Below are 17,220 nucleotides of genomic sequence, written 5' to 3' on the forward strand. Positions count from 1 at the left end.
AGAGGGTAACAGAAACTTCCCAGTGTGGAAATTTGAATCTTACATATCATGAAAAGGCTATATCAGTAAACATTTGGCATGACTACAAATCAGTTTCATAGCAAAACACTAAGAGCCACAGGCATGTTCACACACTCTCTGAAAGGCTTCAGTAAGTGGGCTCAAGCATAAAATTTTTCCCCAATTATTTCCTTGTTCTACAGTTAAAAAAACATTTGCTGAACTTTTATGGATTTTTAACTTTGATTTATTTGATAGATAAAACATATAGTTGGATGCAAAGTATCAATAAAATCAATGATGATAAAGTCTAAAGGTTTGAACTTAACCAGATTAGGTTACCCCTATCTAATAAAAGTATATCAAAAAAGTTAGACATGAATGATTGAAGGAAAAAAATTGTGAAACAAAAACCGTATATGAATTATTGTGTATCTGCTCAAATATTTATCCCTTCTAATATCACTGTTGTCTTTTCAGTACTGTTACAAATACGCATGAATCTCTAGATGCATGTCTTTCTCTCCAGAGCCCCAACACTCATGTATTGAATGTCTCGAGTCCAACCCGGTGCAGTTTTACTCCCTTAACTTTTGTAATCAGCGTCACAGTTCCAGAACTTCATCCAGGGAATGAAGAGCAGGTTTCAGTGGAGAGGGAGCACCACGATGGCTGAGAACAGAATTCCCAGGAGCAAGGGGTTCAGCGTGTATCTACTGGCACCATTACACAGGTTCCCCTTGCAGCAGGACAGACTCACTATGGTGCTGGATTGGACCAGCTGAATGGCGAGATCCCCCTTGCAGAAGGTTCCGGTGGCACAGCCCCTCATCATCATCATGCTCTTTCCGTTTGTATCCACTGCAAGCAGCATGGAGTAGAGCTTCAATCCTGGACCTTTCAGCTCTAGACATGGTAGTCTGACCTCCACATACTAATAACATCCTTCTGAAGTGCTTGTACAGGGATCACAGAAACCTATTGTTTCAGTTTATTATAGTAGGAGTGTGAGATTGCATGTTATTTTTTATTGTAGACCAATATCCAATTTCCAATTTTTGGTATAACATAAGAAAAATGAAATTAGCTTCAGCAACTGTAGAGGTACCCTAAGCCTCAGAAAAATGTCTTTTCCAAACTTTTTGTATACCTCATTCACCTACCTGTCGATTTAATGCAGTGGTCCTCATTATCAACACAGTACAGGGTGGATGAGCAGTCCTCTCCATTACAGGTGTAACACATAATGCCATTTGGAATGTTTTTTGTTATCTCTGTGAAAATAAATTGGTACCTTGGCAACCTATTCTAAGCAAAAAGCAACAGTGACTTCTCTTGTATTGCCAAAGAGTGTTCATATATACATCTAAACTGGCATTCAGTTTCAGTAATGGTCTGCATCTTGTCAACATCAGTAACTTGAAAGGTGTGTACCTGGTTGTCTCACTGAGTTGCAGAGGTTGGTATCACAGCACTGATTGCTAATTCTTGTCTTAGTATCCCCAAAGTTGACTGATGCTGTCACACAGTTCTCGGCGGATGAGCAGTTCTTCATTTCCATATCAACCAGCGTGATGTTACCTGAATTTAATAAAGCATACAAATTGCAAAACCATTTCTTTAAACATATTAGTCCTCTATGGTAAAAAGTAATTGATAAAATAGCTAAAAATAAGACATGACAAGTGTACAGAATATCTTTTCCATGACTCTTGTATATATTGTCCTTGTTACATATTATCCTATCACTAATGCTGCTTATATTTACATTATCACTAAGCATGTATGGTATTTCATGTATGCCTTTTTCATGGTAAAATCCATTTTAACATCCCTGAATTATAAAAAGGTATAGAAATGCTGAAGGAGCACATATCTTGAGAAGGCTTAGAGAGGTTGTACCAAGTAATGATTTTATCATCTGTCTTAACGCTTACCCATGTAGGCAGTGGTTTTCATGTTGCTGCACTGGCCATCAGGACAGTCTATTTGTGTTTCAGCACATTTCAATGATGTCTCAGGTATACACTGATAGCAGGTCAGGGAAAGCACTAAAATAAACATTGACAATACAATTTCTTTTCACTTTCTGTTTGTTACTTAATTTTTGACCAAATATTACGCCAATCTGATATTATAGTCATCACTGCTAGTGCATCTTTAATTACAAAGATTGTCCAGATATTTATCTGCTTGATATAACTGAAACTATTTCAACATGACTCACAACACAGACCAAAAAACCTGAATTTTGGTACACTGCATTTTGCTCAACAAAGGTAATAATAAAAACAATAAACTTAGTATGAGGAGAATGTGCTACAAATACCTTTGCAAAAAAGTGCACTTGTGAGGATGAGGAGGGTGACCTGTTTCATCTTGGTTTCGCCACAGACTGATGAGCTCAGAGGAAAAGCTGATTTTATTCAATGGGTGAAGATGCTGAAAGTGATACTCTGAAAAAAGACACCCTAAAATGGGAAGCTGCCTCTTTCGTAAGGTTAGATGTCCATTAAAAATCACCTAAAACCACCTCATTTTTTGCCTATCCTCCCATTTACTGCTGCTGAACAATAACCACACAGCACTGATAGACAATAAACATGCAAAAGCTCAGTTCAGTTCAGTGAAAAGATGGTGGAGTGAGACCCCAAACGGAAGGAGGCTGTGTGTTGTATTCACATTCCCCAAAATAGGTTTACAGTTCTTCTGTGTCTTAGCATTTAGGGAAAGATGCTAGCAACACCATAGTCATGGGTCCAATTCCCAGGAAAGATACATACATTCTGTGGGGTTTCAGAAATTCAATGAATGCTAAGCTTGCACTAATAGAGAATAATGCACAGAATGGAATAGGACTAATGCTTGAATTAATAAAATAATTACTGTATGTCCAGACATAACAGGAAATGCCCTAGATGAGCATATGTGTGATTACGCTAGAAGACGTGTACTAGACGATCAGACAGAGGTGACAGCTGAGATGGAAAAACACAAGTAGAAGTGGCGCAAGGCAAGAAAACTATAAGTTTGTCTGTTGCAAAGTTATGCTTTAGATCTCACTCGCACTGCGTTGTGAAGTAACATCTCCAGAACTCTGCATTAATAAAAGGCCACAGGGTAACGCACTGGTTCCTGTCTCTTCTTTCTACAGTATTCTAGTTCATTGGTATGTTGGACTCTAACCTACTGTACTGTACTAGGATGTGTTCTATGAGGAAATGACAAAAGCACTATAAATGTAAATGTAAATATGCAAGTAGCTCGGGATAAAAGTGTATGCCAAATGCTAGAATGCACGGGATGCTCTGACAGTCTTTTCACACGAACTTAACCTAAAGCTTGTAAACTGAGCTTTTTTATAAGATTTGTTTATTAAACATTGTTCATAGATTTTGATGTCTGAATGCTCTTCGTTTATTTATGGCTTGGTCTCTTCAAAGAACTGTGCTGTCGCGCTTGAGTCGACACCGTGTTTCTCCTGGGAACAGTTTTATTGCCCTTTTCCCCGGAACTCAAAAATAATCCCGTGTTTCCTAACGACACTGTCTTTGTTATGGTCCTTCGTGTCATACCCGGATTGGGAAAACGGAGCTAGCCAGTTAGCTAGCTAGCAAGCTCTGCTGAACGCTACTAGCAGAGGCAGCGGTTAACGTGACATAGGTTTTAATAACAGGTTTTACTCAAGATGTCAGTTTAAAAGAGAATAACTGAATTGCCACACGTTTATTGTTGCTAGCTATTTTAGTGCAGTTAAACTGGCAGCTCGCAAAGTAAACTAGATAAGGTAGGTTAACCAGCCGGTTAAATTAGAGCTAATAGACGTCTCCTGTGCCTATCTAGCTGCCTTAGTTTAATTTATTTTCTTGGCTATATAAGCAAACTTAATAAGAATGTCGGAGTCTGGTCACAGCCAGCCCGGAATGTACGGGCCAGGCCGGAGAAGAAGGCGACGGCGAGACAGAGACCCAGGGCCTCCGGGACAAAACCTTTCCGGGCCGAGTCGCGACAGGGAATTTGTGCCTCGTGAACGTAGGGTAATTGTCAGGTTCTTGTTTTGTGACTTTTGTCATTGAATCAACACATCTCATTACTGTTATATAAAATGTGGTGAACTGACGTTTGGATCTCGTGGTCCCAGGATGGTAGCGAAGAGCCCCCGGGCCCAGTGCTTCCGAAGACCCCCATCATTCTGGCCAAACCTCCCGGAGAGAGGGTGAGCTTGAACACACTTTGATGTGCTATTTCACTCCAACTTAAATGTTTTGTACTCCTTTGGTTCTGTACGTTAGACTGGTTGACTTCCAACTCTAATTTTGATTTACACTGACCTCTAGTTTGAAGATTAGTGTGTTCGTATTTTGGCGGACACACCAATTCAAAATATTCTTTGAGGACAATGTTGTGAACACATGCTCTTCCAGTCCAAGCCGAGTGCTCCTGTCAGTGGCACCCCAATGGAAAAGCCTGTTATGCTTATAAAGCCCAGAGAGGAAGGCGGAAAATCTGGCGTCACCCCTGATGCGGCCCCTCCAGCTTCTGGTACCGGAGTTACAAAGTTAGAGAGGGAGGGCCAGCGTCCGACCCAACCCGTCTATCAGATCCAGAACCGGGGAATGGGCTCGGCTGCGTCCAGTGGGGCTGTCGACCGTGAGTTGTTGTCAGATCATTTCTTCTGTCAGCCACAAACAGACACAGCTCTCTCACTCCTGGGGATTGCTGATCTCCCTCATGTCACTCATCTTTGTTCACAGTTGAACTCTCCTGCTTGCATGTGAATGTAGTAAGAATTATAACACCATCCCAGTGCTGTACAGTTTTTTTGAGAGATTTGCAATTGATAAAGGCCAGCTAAAAATAAGAACAAGAAGGGCAGAGAGCATAGATTAAGGATTTGTGATTGTTGCCTTGCTGCTTCTGAAACGAAAATGGTGGAAAGAATCTATTTATATAAAGAATCAAAAGCTGTCCAAGATGTTTGCAGGTTTTTGTCTATAAGCCCCAAAACAAGAAATTAAATGCAAGCCTTTTGTCACTCCAACTCTAATGCAAAAATGTGCTCTTATACTTCTTGATAACCTGGAAAAGGTATTTTTGTGGGTCATGTTAGATGGACACATTTACCAGAAGGAAACAAATGGAGCAATTGAAGTGCAACTAAGCGAGACAGCTACTTTAAGACACACTTAAGCAATGGTGGCGGGTCCTGAGTGATTATAGATATCAGCTATTGAATTTTCCTTGCACATCTGCTCCCACGTTCTCCTTAAGAGGAGCCTCAGCCTGAACTGGGATTCACTCTCATAGTTGGTGAGGGATACAGAGCTCTTCTGCAAAAAGTCCGACAAAAGGTTTTCTGGGAGTAAGCAGTGGGACACAGAAGCACCTTCTACGTTTCTCATGTGTTTGGGGTCAATACATTAAACATTACTTTATTCATTAGCTGCGAATTTCTTAGAAAACGAGCCTTTATAGATTTAATGCCTGTGAATTATGCGTGTATACATGCAGGAGAGAGTAGGAAAAAAAGTCAAAGCTAAGGTGCTTTAGATCAGACAGTGCAGTTCAGTCCTGTTATCTGCAAGCTTTGTCCGATTATTAGTGTGTGCCTTGACTGTGATTTGACTTGCTGTTGTGGTTTGTCCTTAATATCATCTGTGCTGTGTTGTTTAGCATTAGTCTTGTTACATACTGCATTGTTCTTGTTGAACTTGTGTTGAACAGCTGTGATTGGCCAGACAAAGCTCCTCCCACCTGAGAAGATGAAGCACAGCATTAAACTGGTAGATGACCAGATGAGCTGGTGTGACAGTGCGATGGAGGCAAGTGTCTTTAACATGGCCTTCATCTTAAGTTGTCTGAAACTGCTATAAACCATAAAGGCCTACACTGTGTTTGTCCACACCTTGCTTGCTATTCAGTCGATTGTGTTGATGCTGAATGAAGAAGTATATGTATATGTGCACAGGTCACTTTCCTGTTTGCCTCTTACACATAATCTAGCTCAGTGTTACTTCACTGCCACCTTTAGGTTTGTGTGTGTTAATTCTGTTTGGCTGTGTGACAGTATCTGCGTGACCAGACAGACATGCTGGTTGTTGGCGTCCTTGGGCTGCAGGGTACAGGGAAGTCCACTATCATGTCTCTCCTGTCTGCCAACACACCTGAAGAGGACCAGAGGTGAACATTTATCTATAATTTGCATTTCATGCAGGCTTCATGCAAGCCCTGCATGTAAAATGCACTATGATTTAAATCTAACATGACTCCAAAGATATTGATGGGATATCAAAATTAACAATGTCCTTTACCTATAATTACATATTGTTTACTGGACTTTAGAACAGCATTATAAGTGTACTCCCTCTAGTTTGTTTTACTGTGATTTCCTGTCCACAAAAGCCTGATAATTAGATTTATAACATCTGTATAATTTTTTAAAACTACTTAAGCAGTGTTCCATGTTTCAGGATGTATGTATTTAGGGCCCAGACACAGGAGATCAAGGAGAGAGGGGGAAACCAGAGCAGTGGTATCGACTTCTACATCACGCAGGAGAGAGTCATCTTCCTGGACACCCAGGTTTGACTGAGCCTTCTGGCTGTGCAGTAGAGACCACCCACTACCCTGTAGCATAACATGCAGTGCACCTGTTCCCGCACTGCTATTTCAGGAGACACGTCTCCCATAATGGAGAGCCCAGTACTTTCAACTGTGGAAATGCCTTGAGTTCCTGTTGTTGGATGTGTTTGTCCTGCTGCTCTGTTTGCTGTAGCCAGTTCTGAGCCCTTCCATCCTGGATCATCTAATCAATAATGACCGCAAGCTGCCTCCTGAGTACAACCTCCCTCACACATACGTAGAGATGCAGGTGAGTCTGTAGGAACTGGGCTCTGGGCATGTGCATGAAGACCTGAACCTCATTCAGTGCAGATAGAATGATTCTCAAATGGAGAGCCAGTGAATCTTCAATTACGAAATTCACCAAAAAAATTAACAGATCTTTTACTTTCTATGTTTTCCAAATTTGGTCTTGCATTGCACGTGCAGTTCACTCCCATGTAATTGGAAAAGTGTTTAAATACCCACTGATGTATTCACATAGATGCATCTGTTGCACGTATTCAGAGTGTGTTTCTAATTCCTGCATTGTGTCCTGTTGCATAGTCTCTGCAGATAGCTGCCTTTCTCTTCACTGTGTGCCATGTTGTAATCGTGGTTCAGGACTGGTTCACAGACATCAACCTGTACAGGTAAGATTTCTCTCTCATCGAAGAACACAGCACCTGTCAAAACTGTCTGTTATGTTAGACCAGACTACTGAACTGCAGTTGTTGATAAAAAATAATTACTTTTTGTGCTTTTTGTTGAAAACTTATCACCAATTGGAAGGTCACCACCACGTTTCTCCATTTGAAGTACACTAGTACCTAAAAGCAAATGATCAAATACGGAATTCTGACTGTGGGATTCCTCAAAGGTTGTTCACTTAATTGGCTGAAAGCATCGAGTTCTTTAGCAGCACATGCAGGTTATTGGTTGTGGGAGGTTCCCCCCCCCCCCCCCCCATGTCATCTAGTTTGATGGTCACCCCACTGGAATGTGTCAGACGTTTGTGGTAGGCAGTGCTGATACACTGATGTTGATGATATTATTGATATTATACACTGATATTGTTGCCCTTTATTGTGAATGTGAACAGTGAGCTTGGTGATGAACTGTTTGGTGGGTTTTTGGGTTTTTTTGTGTTCAGGTTTCTTCAAACTGCAGAGATGCTGAAACCGTCAACACCCTCCGCCAGCCACGAGAGCACCGGCTCCTCAGGGTCTGAAGACGGGTCTGAGTACTACCCTCACATCAGTAAGCCCCGCAGTTCAGACCTATGGTCTTCTCCAGACACCTCTCACCCTGCCCCACCCCTCCAGCTAACCTTTATCTCGCAAACCCACGGTGATGAACACACGTGAGCCAGCGTCTGATGCTGCGGCTGCACTCATGTTTCACAGCCGTTATATGATGAAAGCAAGTTACCTTGGCTGTCTTCTTCTTCTTTAGTTTTCTTGCAGAACAAAGCAAGCAGAGAGGAGTTCTGTCCCCGAACCCTGAAGGACATGCACGTGATTGTGGACACGCTGATGACACACTCTCACCTGAAGTATAAAGGTCTAGTCCAAACAGCTCCTCAACACTCTGCCAGCTCAAATCCACCAGTACTAGGGTTAGGACCCCCTTCGTTCTGTGGTCAGCCCATTGACTGGCCCACTGTTGTGTTGTGCTGTCCTAGGGACCTTGTCTATGCTGGACAGTAATATTTTCCCGGGGCTTGAAAGAGATTACCTCGGGACGGAAGTGAACCTCTTCCTTCTGCCGATGATGGAGAGCGAGGGAGACGAGGCCTTGGCCAGAGCAGGTCAGAAAACAGTTGGCTGATTTGTGGTTGTTTTTTTTTCTTCTCATTTTCGTTGTGGTTTTACGCTATAAATGGACTAACATTCAGTGTTCGAGCCGTTCTGCTGGTGTACATTACTGTCAGTCTACATGTTGAGCACTACTACTCAGTGTACCATGTTGCTTCAGGAGTTCAAGTATTATTTATGGTATTACTGACACTCATGTTCTTTTGGACCATCTGAATTAAGCATTTGTCATTTATAGTGGCAAGGCATTTTAATTTTAATTGACACTGCGTTAATGATGACACATCTGTCTTCATTGCCAGTTGTTGCTATGGAAACAATGAAATTAGGAACCTCAAAGATATCTATCTCATCTACACTCATGGAACTTTACAACCCCACGGAATGAATGTTATGATTTAAACATCTACTTTGTCATATATAAATGAGTTCCTACCTTTTGTATTTACATTTATGCAGTTTAACAGTGCAGATGTGCACTGACGAATAGAGAGCGGCTGACTAACTCTGCATAGCAACAGATGATTCTGTACCTCTAAAATAGACCCATAATACCTTGAATGCGTTTCCCTAATCGATGAAACAACCTTGGTGAGTAGGATCCATGGTAAAGTTGAGATGTCCCTAACAAGGTTTATCTAACGAGTGTGCGCTTGCTCTGTGCTGTATTGCAGGCTCTGGGACGACTCCCCTGTTCTCCCTGCTTCCTGGCTACAGGGGTCATCCCAGCTTCTCCTCCCTGGTGGCCAAACTGCGCAGCCAAGTCTTGGCTATGTCCCGCAATCAGCTCTCACACACCATCCTCACTGAGAAGAACTGGTATGGCAGTCTAGATGAAGCCCAACAGCGGGGCTAGTGTTATGAGATTGGAATTTGCTGTTTTTATCATTATTACCCCAAAGAGTTAAATCTGTAATTCATCATAATAGATGAGTTTAAAAGTGGTCTTGTATGCAATTCGATTAGCTCATATATTTATATCATATACAAGCCTTCCCGAAAGTAAACTTATAAATTTTTTTCCCCCTAAGATTTTTCTCCTGTCAACAGTTAATCAGGCTGGTCTACTGTGTGGCTGTAGTACTTCTGATGTGAGGCAGGCTTTTGTAAAATGTGTCTAGAAATCACAGAGCCATAATGATTAGAAACCATGTAAACAGTGTTGGCATCATTGTCACTCGTACTCTAATACCATGGATATTTTAAAAAAGCATGTAAAGCATGGAATTTTGTTAGTTTTTTTGTTTTTGTTTCTTTTAACATTAGCATAATCATTACCATTTGAAATGGTGTAATGGTTTTTGATATACTATATTGTTTATTCTATTAATTTGTAAAGTGCCTGTTGGTTGTTTGCCTACGTGTGTACCTTTTGTCTGCGTCTACACAGGTTCCATTATGCAGCCAGAATATGGGATGGTGTGAAGAAGTCCTCGGCCCTGTCTGAGTACAGCCGCTTGCTGTCGTAAGACCCCTGCGGCGGCTGCAGACGGGCCCGCAGACTCGCAGAGAAGATGGGAATCCCTCAGCTTCCTGCACCCTGACGCCTGGCCGCACTCAACCGCAGCACGGCTGGCTGTCTTCGTCCAATAGGTGCCGTAAAGATCTGAAAGAGTGGGTCGTGCTTCCTGCCAAACCCTCTAACCTATTGGGAATGGAAATATAGCACGTGCATGTTCGCTGTGAATGCTGGATTGTGAACCAACCCAGCAAGTTGTGAAATGTGAGTGGTTTTGGAGTTTTTCACTGGGTTGATGACGAGCAGATGATGTGCTAAGGGACTGGCACCAGACTGGCACCAGAGGGGCCTGGCACCAGATCATCTCACAACTGTGGAATCTTCAGACAAATTTGTTTATTTATTTTCTGGAAAAAAAAAAAAACAGTTGGCAGAACACTGTTCTCCATCAAGTTTGATTGGCTTATGTATTTTTACAGTTTTGAAGAGTTTCACATATTTCCTTTAAATATACATTCCTTAAAAACATTGTTAAAAATTGTGATATGTAATTCTGCTTCTTAGTATTATGATTTGTGTTGATTGAATGATAGTCATTTTATAATAATTATATTTTAGAATTTGAGTATGTAAAAGTTACTGTAAATCATTGAATAAAGAAAATAAAATGATGCATGTGAACATAGATTTAATGTTAACAATTTCCTTAAGAACTATTTTAAAATTTTGATGGCTATCACTATAAGTATATGCTCTCATTTTAAAAGTGTATAGTGGGCTGTAAAAGACAGTAGTGGGCTCAGCAGTCAGAAACTAAAAAAGTCAGGGAGTATTAACCAATCAGGAAACTTATCTGCAAGTAGGTGGACCTCCAAGCCTGTCGGTTAGCTTGTGCATGAGGAAGGGCAAGCTAAGGGAGGCAATTTGGATGAAGGCCTTGGGTTTGAAGGAAGAGGTGAACCTGTTCAGTAGTCTGGTGGAAGTTGGCAAAAACTGCGAACATAACTTATGGCACCTGTAAGAATACTTTTGCTACACTAATGTGCACTGTATAAGAAATAAATGTGGTAAAACCATTCTCATATCTCCCTTTTATGGTCTGCATTGTCCTCTGGAAGCTTAGTATCCTTCTGCATGCCAATAAAGATCTATTTTTATTGGGTTCTTAAGAACATAAGCTATGCTGTTTTTCAACATATTAACTTTAAGCTTATAAACCAGGCACTGACATAGAGATCATTTAGTCTATACAAAAGATGTGGACGGTAGTAAAACTTTGGCATTAAACCAGGTCTGGATTAGTAAATAATTGTGACCTCTGACTGGTAGCTTTGATTTCCATGTGTCAGCACCACCTGGACACACTGCCACAATCTGGCAATGACTCTCCTCTCTAGGAGCAAGAAGGGAACTTCCTTAAGTGGGTGCCCAATTTTAAATCACCTACTCAAGAAATTGATAAATACCTCTAGTATCTGGGTTTCTAGACTATAGCCAATTTTTCTGGTGTATCCATCTCTGCTAATGGTTCTAAATAAGAGAATAATGGAGGAGCAAAAAGATGAGCCTCTCGTGCAAAAGTGTGCTCAGAGCCGCTCACAAGGAAGTACGTTATGGTGAAGCTACAGATCTGGGGATGCTGAGCTAGCAACGGAGGCCTTCAGTTTTAAATGCTCTTCCTCTGGTTCCCTTCCAGACATACATCTTGGCAAGGCAGGCCTTACTGACTGTAGAGAAATATAGCAGGAGGAAAAACAAAACACTCCCCAGTGTAACCAAGGAGGTGTATGTATTATTTTCTAGCACTTTTGAATGAGAAATACAGATACCTTTGACATGTAAACATTCGGCACTTAAAAAAATGTCCAGCTGCTTTAGAAGAGTTAACAAGTTACATTGTTGGGTAAGGCAGCTTTTTGAATAGTTGGTTGCATAGCATTGTATCATAATCTTGAATTAGCCTGTGTTGTGCAGCCATTCGTCTGTATCCTCTGTGTACTTTATTGTCATAATGCAGAAATGTTTGACAGCAGTGTAGTGTTTCACATTACAACTGAATATAGCTCTTGACTATTGATCAAGGCAATAAGTATTTGCTTTTAAAAAGTGACACAATGATAAATAAGATTCCAAAATTCTTTTTTTTTTTAACTTGACTGTCCAAGTGTTTGTATATATTTTGCTTTCCATGCAAAAAATAACACTTACTGTGCAGATAAATTTGCAGTTAAAATAATGTATACTACTTCTAAGGAAACTTAAAAAAAATAATAAAATAAACAAAAAGCCTATACTTTTGGGGTAGAAATCTTTTACAAAATTTTTTTTAAAATAAATAAATACTGTTAAATCTAAGAGAACTTGTTTGGAGTTACCAAACCAACAAAAGATCTGGGCACTGGCCTGTTACTTCTTACTTTCATTTAATATTTGTTTGTGTGTCTGTATTTAACCACCTGTTATGATGGCCCAAGGAAATTTTATTAGGAAAGTTAGGAAGTTACAGAATAAGAATCCTCCCTTAAACAGCAAGCCTGACCATAGGGTGAACATCCCAGTTCAGCAGTGCATGCATTACTGGTCTTCCTGTTGTTATGATTTGTTAGCAGACACACATTATAAACTGTTGGTCATTTTAATAGACTATAATTGAAGAATATCCATGTACTTAAAGAATGCACGGAACATAAACATCAATTCACTTGACTGTGAACAGGAAACATCGCCTAGGAACTGATAACCACGCGATTGTCACCCGGATTGAATTAATTGACGGACCAACGCTTGCGCAGTACTAACCGGAATAAACGTCACCGACGAATTACCCGTCAGAAAGACCCGCGCATGCGCAGATCACAACCACAGAATGAGCTCATAAAAACGTGCAGAAAATTACATTATAGAAAAATGAAAAATGCAGGCAGAATTGTGTGGAATCTGCGAGGACAGCACCATCAGGTGCTTTAATGAAGGATCTGTTCCACCGTGTCCCAGAGTGCAGTTGAACCCTTAGCTCAGGTAGGCTGTGACAGTATTATGTCAACATTTCACCCCGTATTATTTTGTTTAGCTAGCTAAGAAAGTTTCAAACACGAGGTAAATCGGTTTCAAAAATTGTGTACTTCGCACTTCTTTTTTGAACTCGTCCTTATGTTGTAGATTATGACCCAGTAACTGAAAAGCCCTCAAAGGTGCAGCTGCAGGTTTGTGGTCATATTCCTTCTGGGAAGCTTATGGAGTGCTCACCTGCTTCGCTAGACCCCCTAGTCAAAATAAGCCATTTAATGTTACATTATAAATAACTATTAAAAATGCACGCACTGCAGCAGCTGTCTATACAAATGTATCAATACATTAAATGCTGACTTTTTTTATTTTGAGTTCTTTAATGTGTTTTGAGTGTGCTTTAAAATGTGTTTAAAAGTGTTCACGTTTCCTCACCAATATTTCAGCTGCAGTATGTGAGTGAGGTTGCCATGGAGATCGCGTGTGAGGAGGTGATGCATGTGGTTGGAGCTGAACTGGAACTACAACAGGATGGAGACATTAGCCAACATCATGAAGTAAGTCTCATATAGGCTGGCTGTTATTGAAAAGTGATTGCATATTATCCATATTAGCCAATTAACTTCCAGCTCAGATTAATGCCACATGGAAACAAATAGATACAAATAAGTGATGTAATTAAATGTTTTATTTACATGTTAAGTATTTGTCATATATTTGGGATTTTTTATGTTTTATATTTAATTTGTAATCTTCTCTTATTAAAACAGTTAACTCCTTCAGTATTCACAATCTCAGAACTTGCTGTTCATAATTTTAATAACTGAATTGTTTTTGTGGCTGCCTTATTTTAGGGCCCTGGCACCTGGATCGTTCCCAAGCATTACAATCTTCAGGAGGACTCCAGTGAGGATGAGGATGGCGTGCCGATGCAGGTGCTCCGCGAGGGCCTGGGCGACTGCGTGTGTTGTGTGTGCGGTGAGCGCTTCGCGTTCCTCGCCCACCTGATTGAGCACTTCGGTGTGCACAGGTCCGATGTGCGCTGTCACCTCTGCCAGGTGATGTTCCCACGCGTCATCTCACTGGCCCTGCACCTGGAGAACTCCCACTCAGGGTGCCGCCTTTTCTGCGATGGCTGTGGCCTCACCTTCCGTAGCGCCTGGCACATGAACGAGCACATGGAGCAGCACGCGCGGAGGAAGGAGGTGCCAGGACCGCGCACTCTGAGGCCTTCGTCGTCGTACCAGAATTCCCGGGAGGTGGAGATGGTGGAGGAGTCCGTGGTGGAGAACGAGGAGATGAACGTAAAGTACCTGAAGGACGAGGAGCAGGAGGTGGAGGTGACAAAGGTCAACGGGTCCATAGAAAACCACATCCTGGATATTCCAGAGAATCGGCTGGTGTTGCGAGCTTGCGAGCTTGATCATAATTATTATTGCACACGGAGCCTCCCAAAGCCTATGGTTGTCCCAGTGAATGCACACAACATGCTGGGCTCTGTCGTGGAAACTTCAGACAAAGTCACAAACACCAGCAGCGAAACTTTATATGTGAACAATAATAAATCACACACTAGGACATCCTCCAAAGACTCGGAGCCTGAGGGTGGTCAGCAGGAAACGGTCAAAGTTGTGGTGCTTCGCAATTTGCCCCAGAAAGCGGGCAGGACTAGCGCGTCCATTTTGGAAGCAGCCTATAACAAGGTGATGAAAAGCCAAAGTCGGAGAGTTGATGCCGTCGAAGGAAAAGCCGCTGTTTGCGGTTCTGCCTCGGCCGTCCCACAGTCAGCGCCGGTTGAGCTGAACATCAAAGTGGAAGACGACTACGAAGACGGTGGTTGGGATTGCGGCCCGATTCAGGAGGAAGTTGTGAAGGAAGAAGACGAGGACAGCGTCCCTAGCAGCGACCAGGACGACGGCGATTCGTTGCCCCCGGGTGACTCGGCGTATACCCCCGAGGAGGATCTGAACTCTGACACCGACTCCACCACGTCCATCAACTACAACAGTGACACCTCAGCAGACGGCTTGCAGAGATCTCGCAGCAAAGGGAGAAGGCTGAGGGCTAGGAGCGGGCGACAGAAGCGAGCGCGCAGCAGCGTGGTCCAGAAGCCCCTCGCCGCGGCCCTAGAGCCAGGCTCGTCCGTAGACGGCTCAATCTGCGTCTCCTGCGGCCTCCGCAGAGATCCTGGTGCGGTGGGGCGGTGCGGCTGCGCACCGCTGCACGCTTGCTGCCTGTGCGGCCTCGCGCAAGGGACGGAAGAGCAGCTGCTCAAACACCAGGCCGAGAAGCACCCGTCCACCAAGTACGTCTGCGCCAGCTGCCTGTGCGTCTTTCCCGACCAGAATATTTTCACAAAGCACGCCTGCTGCAGCAAGCCCGAGACGCCTGCCGGCCCACCGCTGGCCCAGGACAAGAACGCAGGCAGCTCCAAAAATCTGCCCCTGATGATTCTGAATTTTGTGCCTTCACCCTCCACTGGAGGGCCTTCTAAGCCCCCTCTCAGCACCGGGGACAGTCAGTGCAGGGCCTTGCCTGCCCTTCTGCTCACCAACAATGTCATCGTTAACCCTCTTCAGAAACTTGGCGCCTTGACAAACTCCTCGCTGCCTGTTTTGCCCAGCAAACCGTCCTCGCCCTCTAATCAATCAGTGCCAGTGCAGGTAATGGCCACTATGTCACTGAACAGTGAGCAGAAGGTAACGGGTTTAGTCTTAAAAGGGGCACAGGGCCCAGGGATGTCTGTATCTACAGTGTCTCAGGCAGAGACGGGGCAGCTTAACGTAGTAATGCATCCGCAGACCAAAGCGGAGAGAGCAGCTCCCTCTGCCGCTGACGTGAAGCCAGCTAAAATGGTTATCCAAGGCGTCGTCATGTCCCAGCACCAGCTAGGTTCTGCAGGCCAGCCCGCCTGCGTGCCTGTCCGCATGCCCTCCTTGATGGCGTCCCTTCTGGGCCCCTCAGCCGCCAGCTCGCCCGCGCAGCCCCAGCAGTCCAGGGTGGCTCTGCGCATCCCCACCTACCCCTGTACTTCCACCAAAGTTTCTGTGTCTTTCTCGCCCACCCCCGTCCAGTTTCCTGCACCCACGATCGCTTCAGCCAACGGACCCAAGACCCTGCCGCCCAGGAACCAGCTGTCTGCAGGACGTGTCAGGCCAATGACACTCCGCTTACCTGCTCCTGGACTGATTCCTGGTCCCGTTCCTGGTCCCACTCTTGGTCCTGCTCCTCTTCCTGGTCCCGCGCTCGGTCCCGTTCCTGCTGGTGCTCTTGGTCCCACTTCTGCTCCTTCACCTGCTCCTATTCCTCTCTCCAGCATCGCATCCACCCCTGCGCAGTTCCCCACATGCCTCCAAAGTCCCGCCGGCTGCTCCCCCACCCCCCGGTCCCAACCCCCATCCCAGGGCCCGCTGAAGATTGTCGCCATGTTCGTCAACCAGAGCCAGGAGCTGGCGCTACAGAAACGCCTGCGCCAGTCCTGGAGCTCCAAGGCCGTTTTTCCCTGCAGGCAGTGCGGCGCCATCTCCAGGCAACCGTCGCTGGGCGTGCGCCACCGCTACAAGCACCGTGGCCCGCGCCGGCACCGCTGCCAGTGCGGTAGGGCCTTCCAGCGGCGCCTGCACCTGCTGCGACACCAGGTGCAGCACGCCGAGGCCGTGCGCTACGTGTGCGCCGCCTGCGGACGCACCTTCCAAGGGACGCACCGGCTGGGCCGACACAGATCGGACGCGATCGCCAAGGCCGGGCCCGGCCAACCACGGACTGAGAAGGAATGCAGAAACCTGTTCCACTGTGTCTGTGGGCAGGCGTTCGCCAGACCTGCCGCCTTGCTGTGGCATATGCTGAAAAATTCTAAGTCCCGAAAAAAACGCTTAAAAAAGTTTCTAATTTAGCGACATGGCTGTTGTAGGTTAGGTACCTGTGTCCTGCATGGATGCTTTGAGGACAGGAGGGTGTATTTTCCTGTTTGAGTAAGACTGGATTTTCTGGTTTCAGATGGTCTTTGTTGTAGGCCTGTGTGATCATATCAAATATTGATGGGTCTCTGATGTTTTTGTTAGATCATAATAAAAAATGACATATTTACACAAATTGTTTTCTGAAAAGTGATTCTTACGTGGCATGTTTTTGGGATATTCTGCAGTTTTGTGACAAGACTTTGAGAGTCTACAAAAACTTTTGACGAGTGCGGAGCAAACCTGCACGATATTACTAAATCATTTAAATTACCGAGTTAATGGTTTAGGTAGGCTGCTAAAGGTCCATTACATATATTTGCCCACTTGAGGGCGCCATTATCAAATATATGAATGGAGTGGACTTGCTTCTAAGAAGAAC

General features: G+C 43.9%; 2 protein-coding genes across 4 annotated transcripts; both read left to right on the plus strand.

The window, feature by feature from the left end:
* Nucleotides 1-3,569: 3,569 nt before the first annotated feature.
* Nucleotides 3,570-10,954, plus strand: smg9 (SMG9 nonsense mediated mRNA decay factor). 2 transcript variants are annotated; one of them, XM_027007279.2, is made up of 13 exons: nt 3,570-4,037; nt 4,142-4,216; nt 4,425-4,650; nt 5,725-5,822; nt 6,068-6,180; nt 6,471-6,582; nt 6,776-6,871; nt 7,168-7,253; nt 7,754-7,860; nt 8,056-8,163; nt 8,285-8,410; nt 9,092-9,236; nt 9,808-10,954. In XM_027007279.2, the coding sequence occupies exons 1-13, from the start codon at nt 3,894-3,896 to the stop codon at nt 9,884-9,886; spliced, it is 1,515 nt and encodes a 504-aa protein (XP_026863080.1). In that variant the 5' UTR covers nt 3,570-3,893; the 3' UTR covers nt 9,887-10,954. The 2 variants fall into 2 exon arrangements, with proteins under 2 accessions (XP_026863080.1, XP_026863081.1); XM_027007280.2 differs by having other exon boundaries at nt 4,485-4,650.
* Nucleotides 10,955-12,750: 1,796 nt separating this feature from the next.
* Nucleotides 12,751-16,952, plus strand: si:dkey-79d12.4. 2 transcript variants are annotated; one of them, XM_035530441.1, is made up of 4 exons: nt 12,751-12,894; nt 13,036-13,079; nt 13,329-13,439; nt 13,737-16,952. In XM_035530441.1, the coding sequence occupies exons 3-4, from the start codon at nt 13,353-13,355 to the stop codon at nt 16,773-16,775; spliced, it is 3,126 nt and encodes a 1,041-aa protein (XP_035386334.1). In that variant the 5' UTR covers nt 12,751-12,894; nt 13,036-13,079; nt 13,329-13,352; the 3' UTR covers nt 16,776-16,952. The 2 variants fall into 2 exon arrangements, with proteins under 2 accessions (XP_035386334.1, XP_035386333.1); XM_035530440.1 differs by lacking the exon at nt 13,036-13,079.
* The last annotated feature ends 268 nt before the right edge of the window (nt 16,953-17,220 follow it).

This window comes from Electrophorus electricus, chromosome 10 (assembly GCF_013358815.1).
Source record: "Electrophorus electricus isolate fEleEle1 chromosome 10, fEleEle1.pri, whole genome shotgun sequence".
In the NCBI taxonomy this organism is placed as follows: domain Eukaryota; kingdom Metazoa; phylum Chordata; class Actinopteri; order Gymnotiformes; family Gymnotidae; genus Electrophorus; species Electrophorus electricus.

Bases quoted from the DNA above. Each gene is read 5' to 3' on its own strand.
- smg9 (XM_027007279.2), top strand. From the start codon at position 3,894: ATGTCGGAGTCTGGTCACAGCCAGCCCGGAATGTACGGGCCAGGCCGG. The intron at 6,181-6,470 runs GTGAACATTTAT...TCCATGTTTCAG, and splicing joins ACACCTGAAGAGGACCAGAG to GATGTATGTATTTAGGGCCC. The intron at 6,583-6,775 runs GTTTGACTGAGC...TGTTTGCTGTAG, and splicing joins TCATCTTCCTGGACACCCAG to CCAGTTCTGAGCCCTTCCAT.
- si:dkey-79d12.4 (XM_035530441.1), top strand. From the start codon at position 13,353: ATGGAGATCGCGTGTGAGGAGGTGATGCATGTGGTTGGAGCTGAACTG. The intron at 13,440-13,736 runs GTAAGTCTCATA...GCCTTATTTTAG, and splicing joins ACATTAGCCAACATCATGAA to GGCCCTGGCACCTGGATCGT.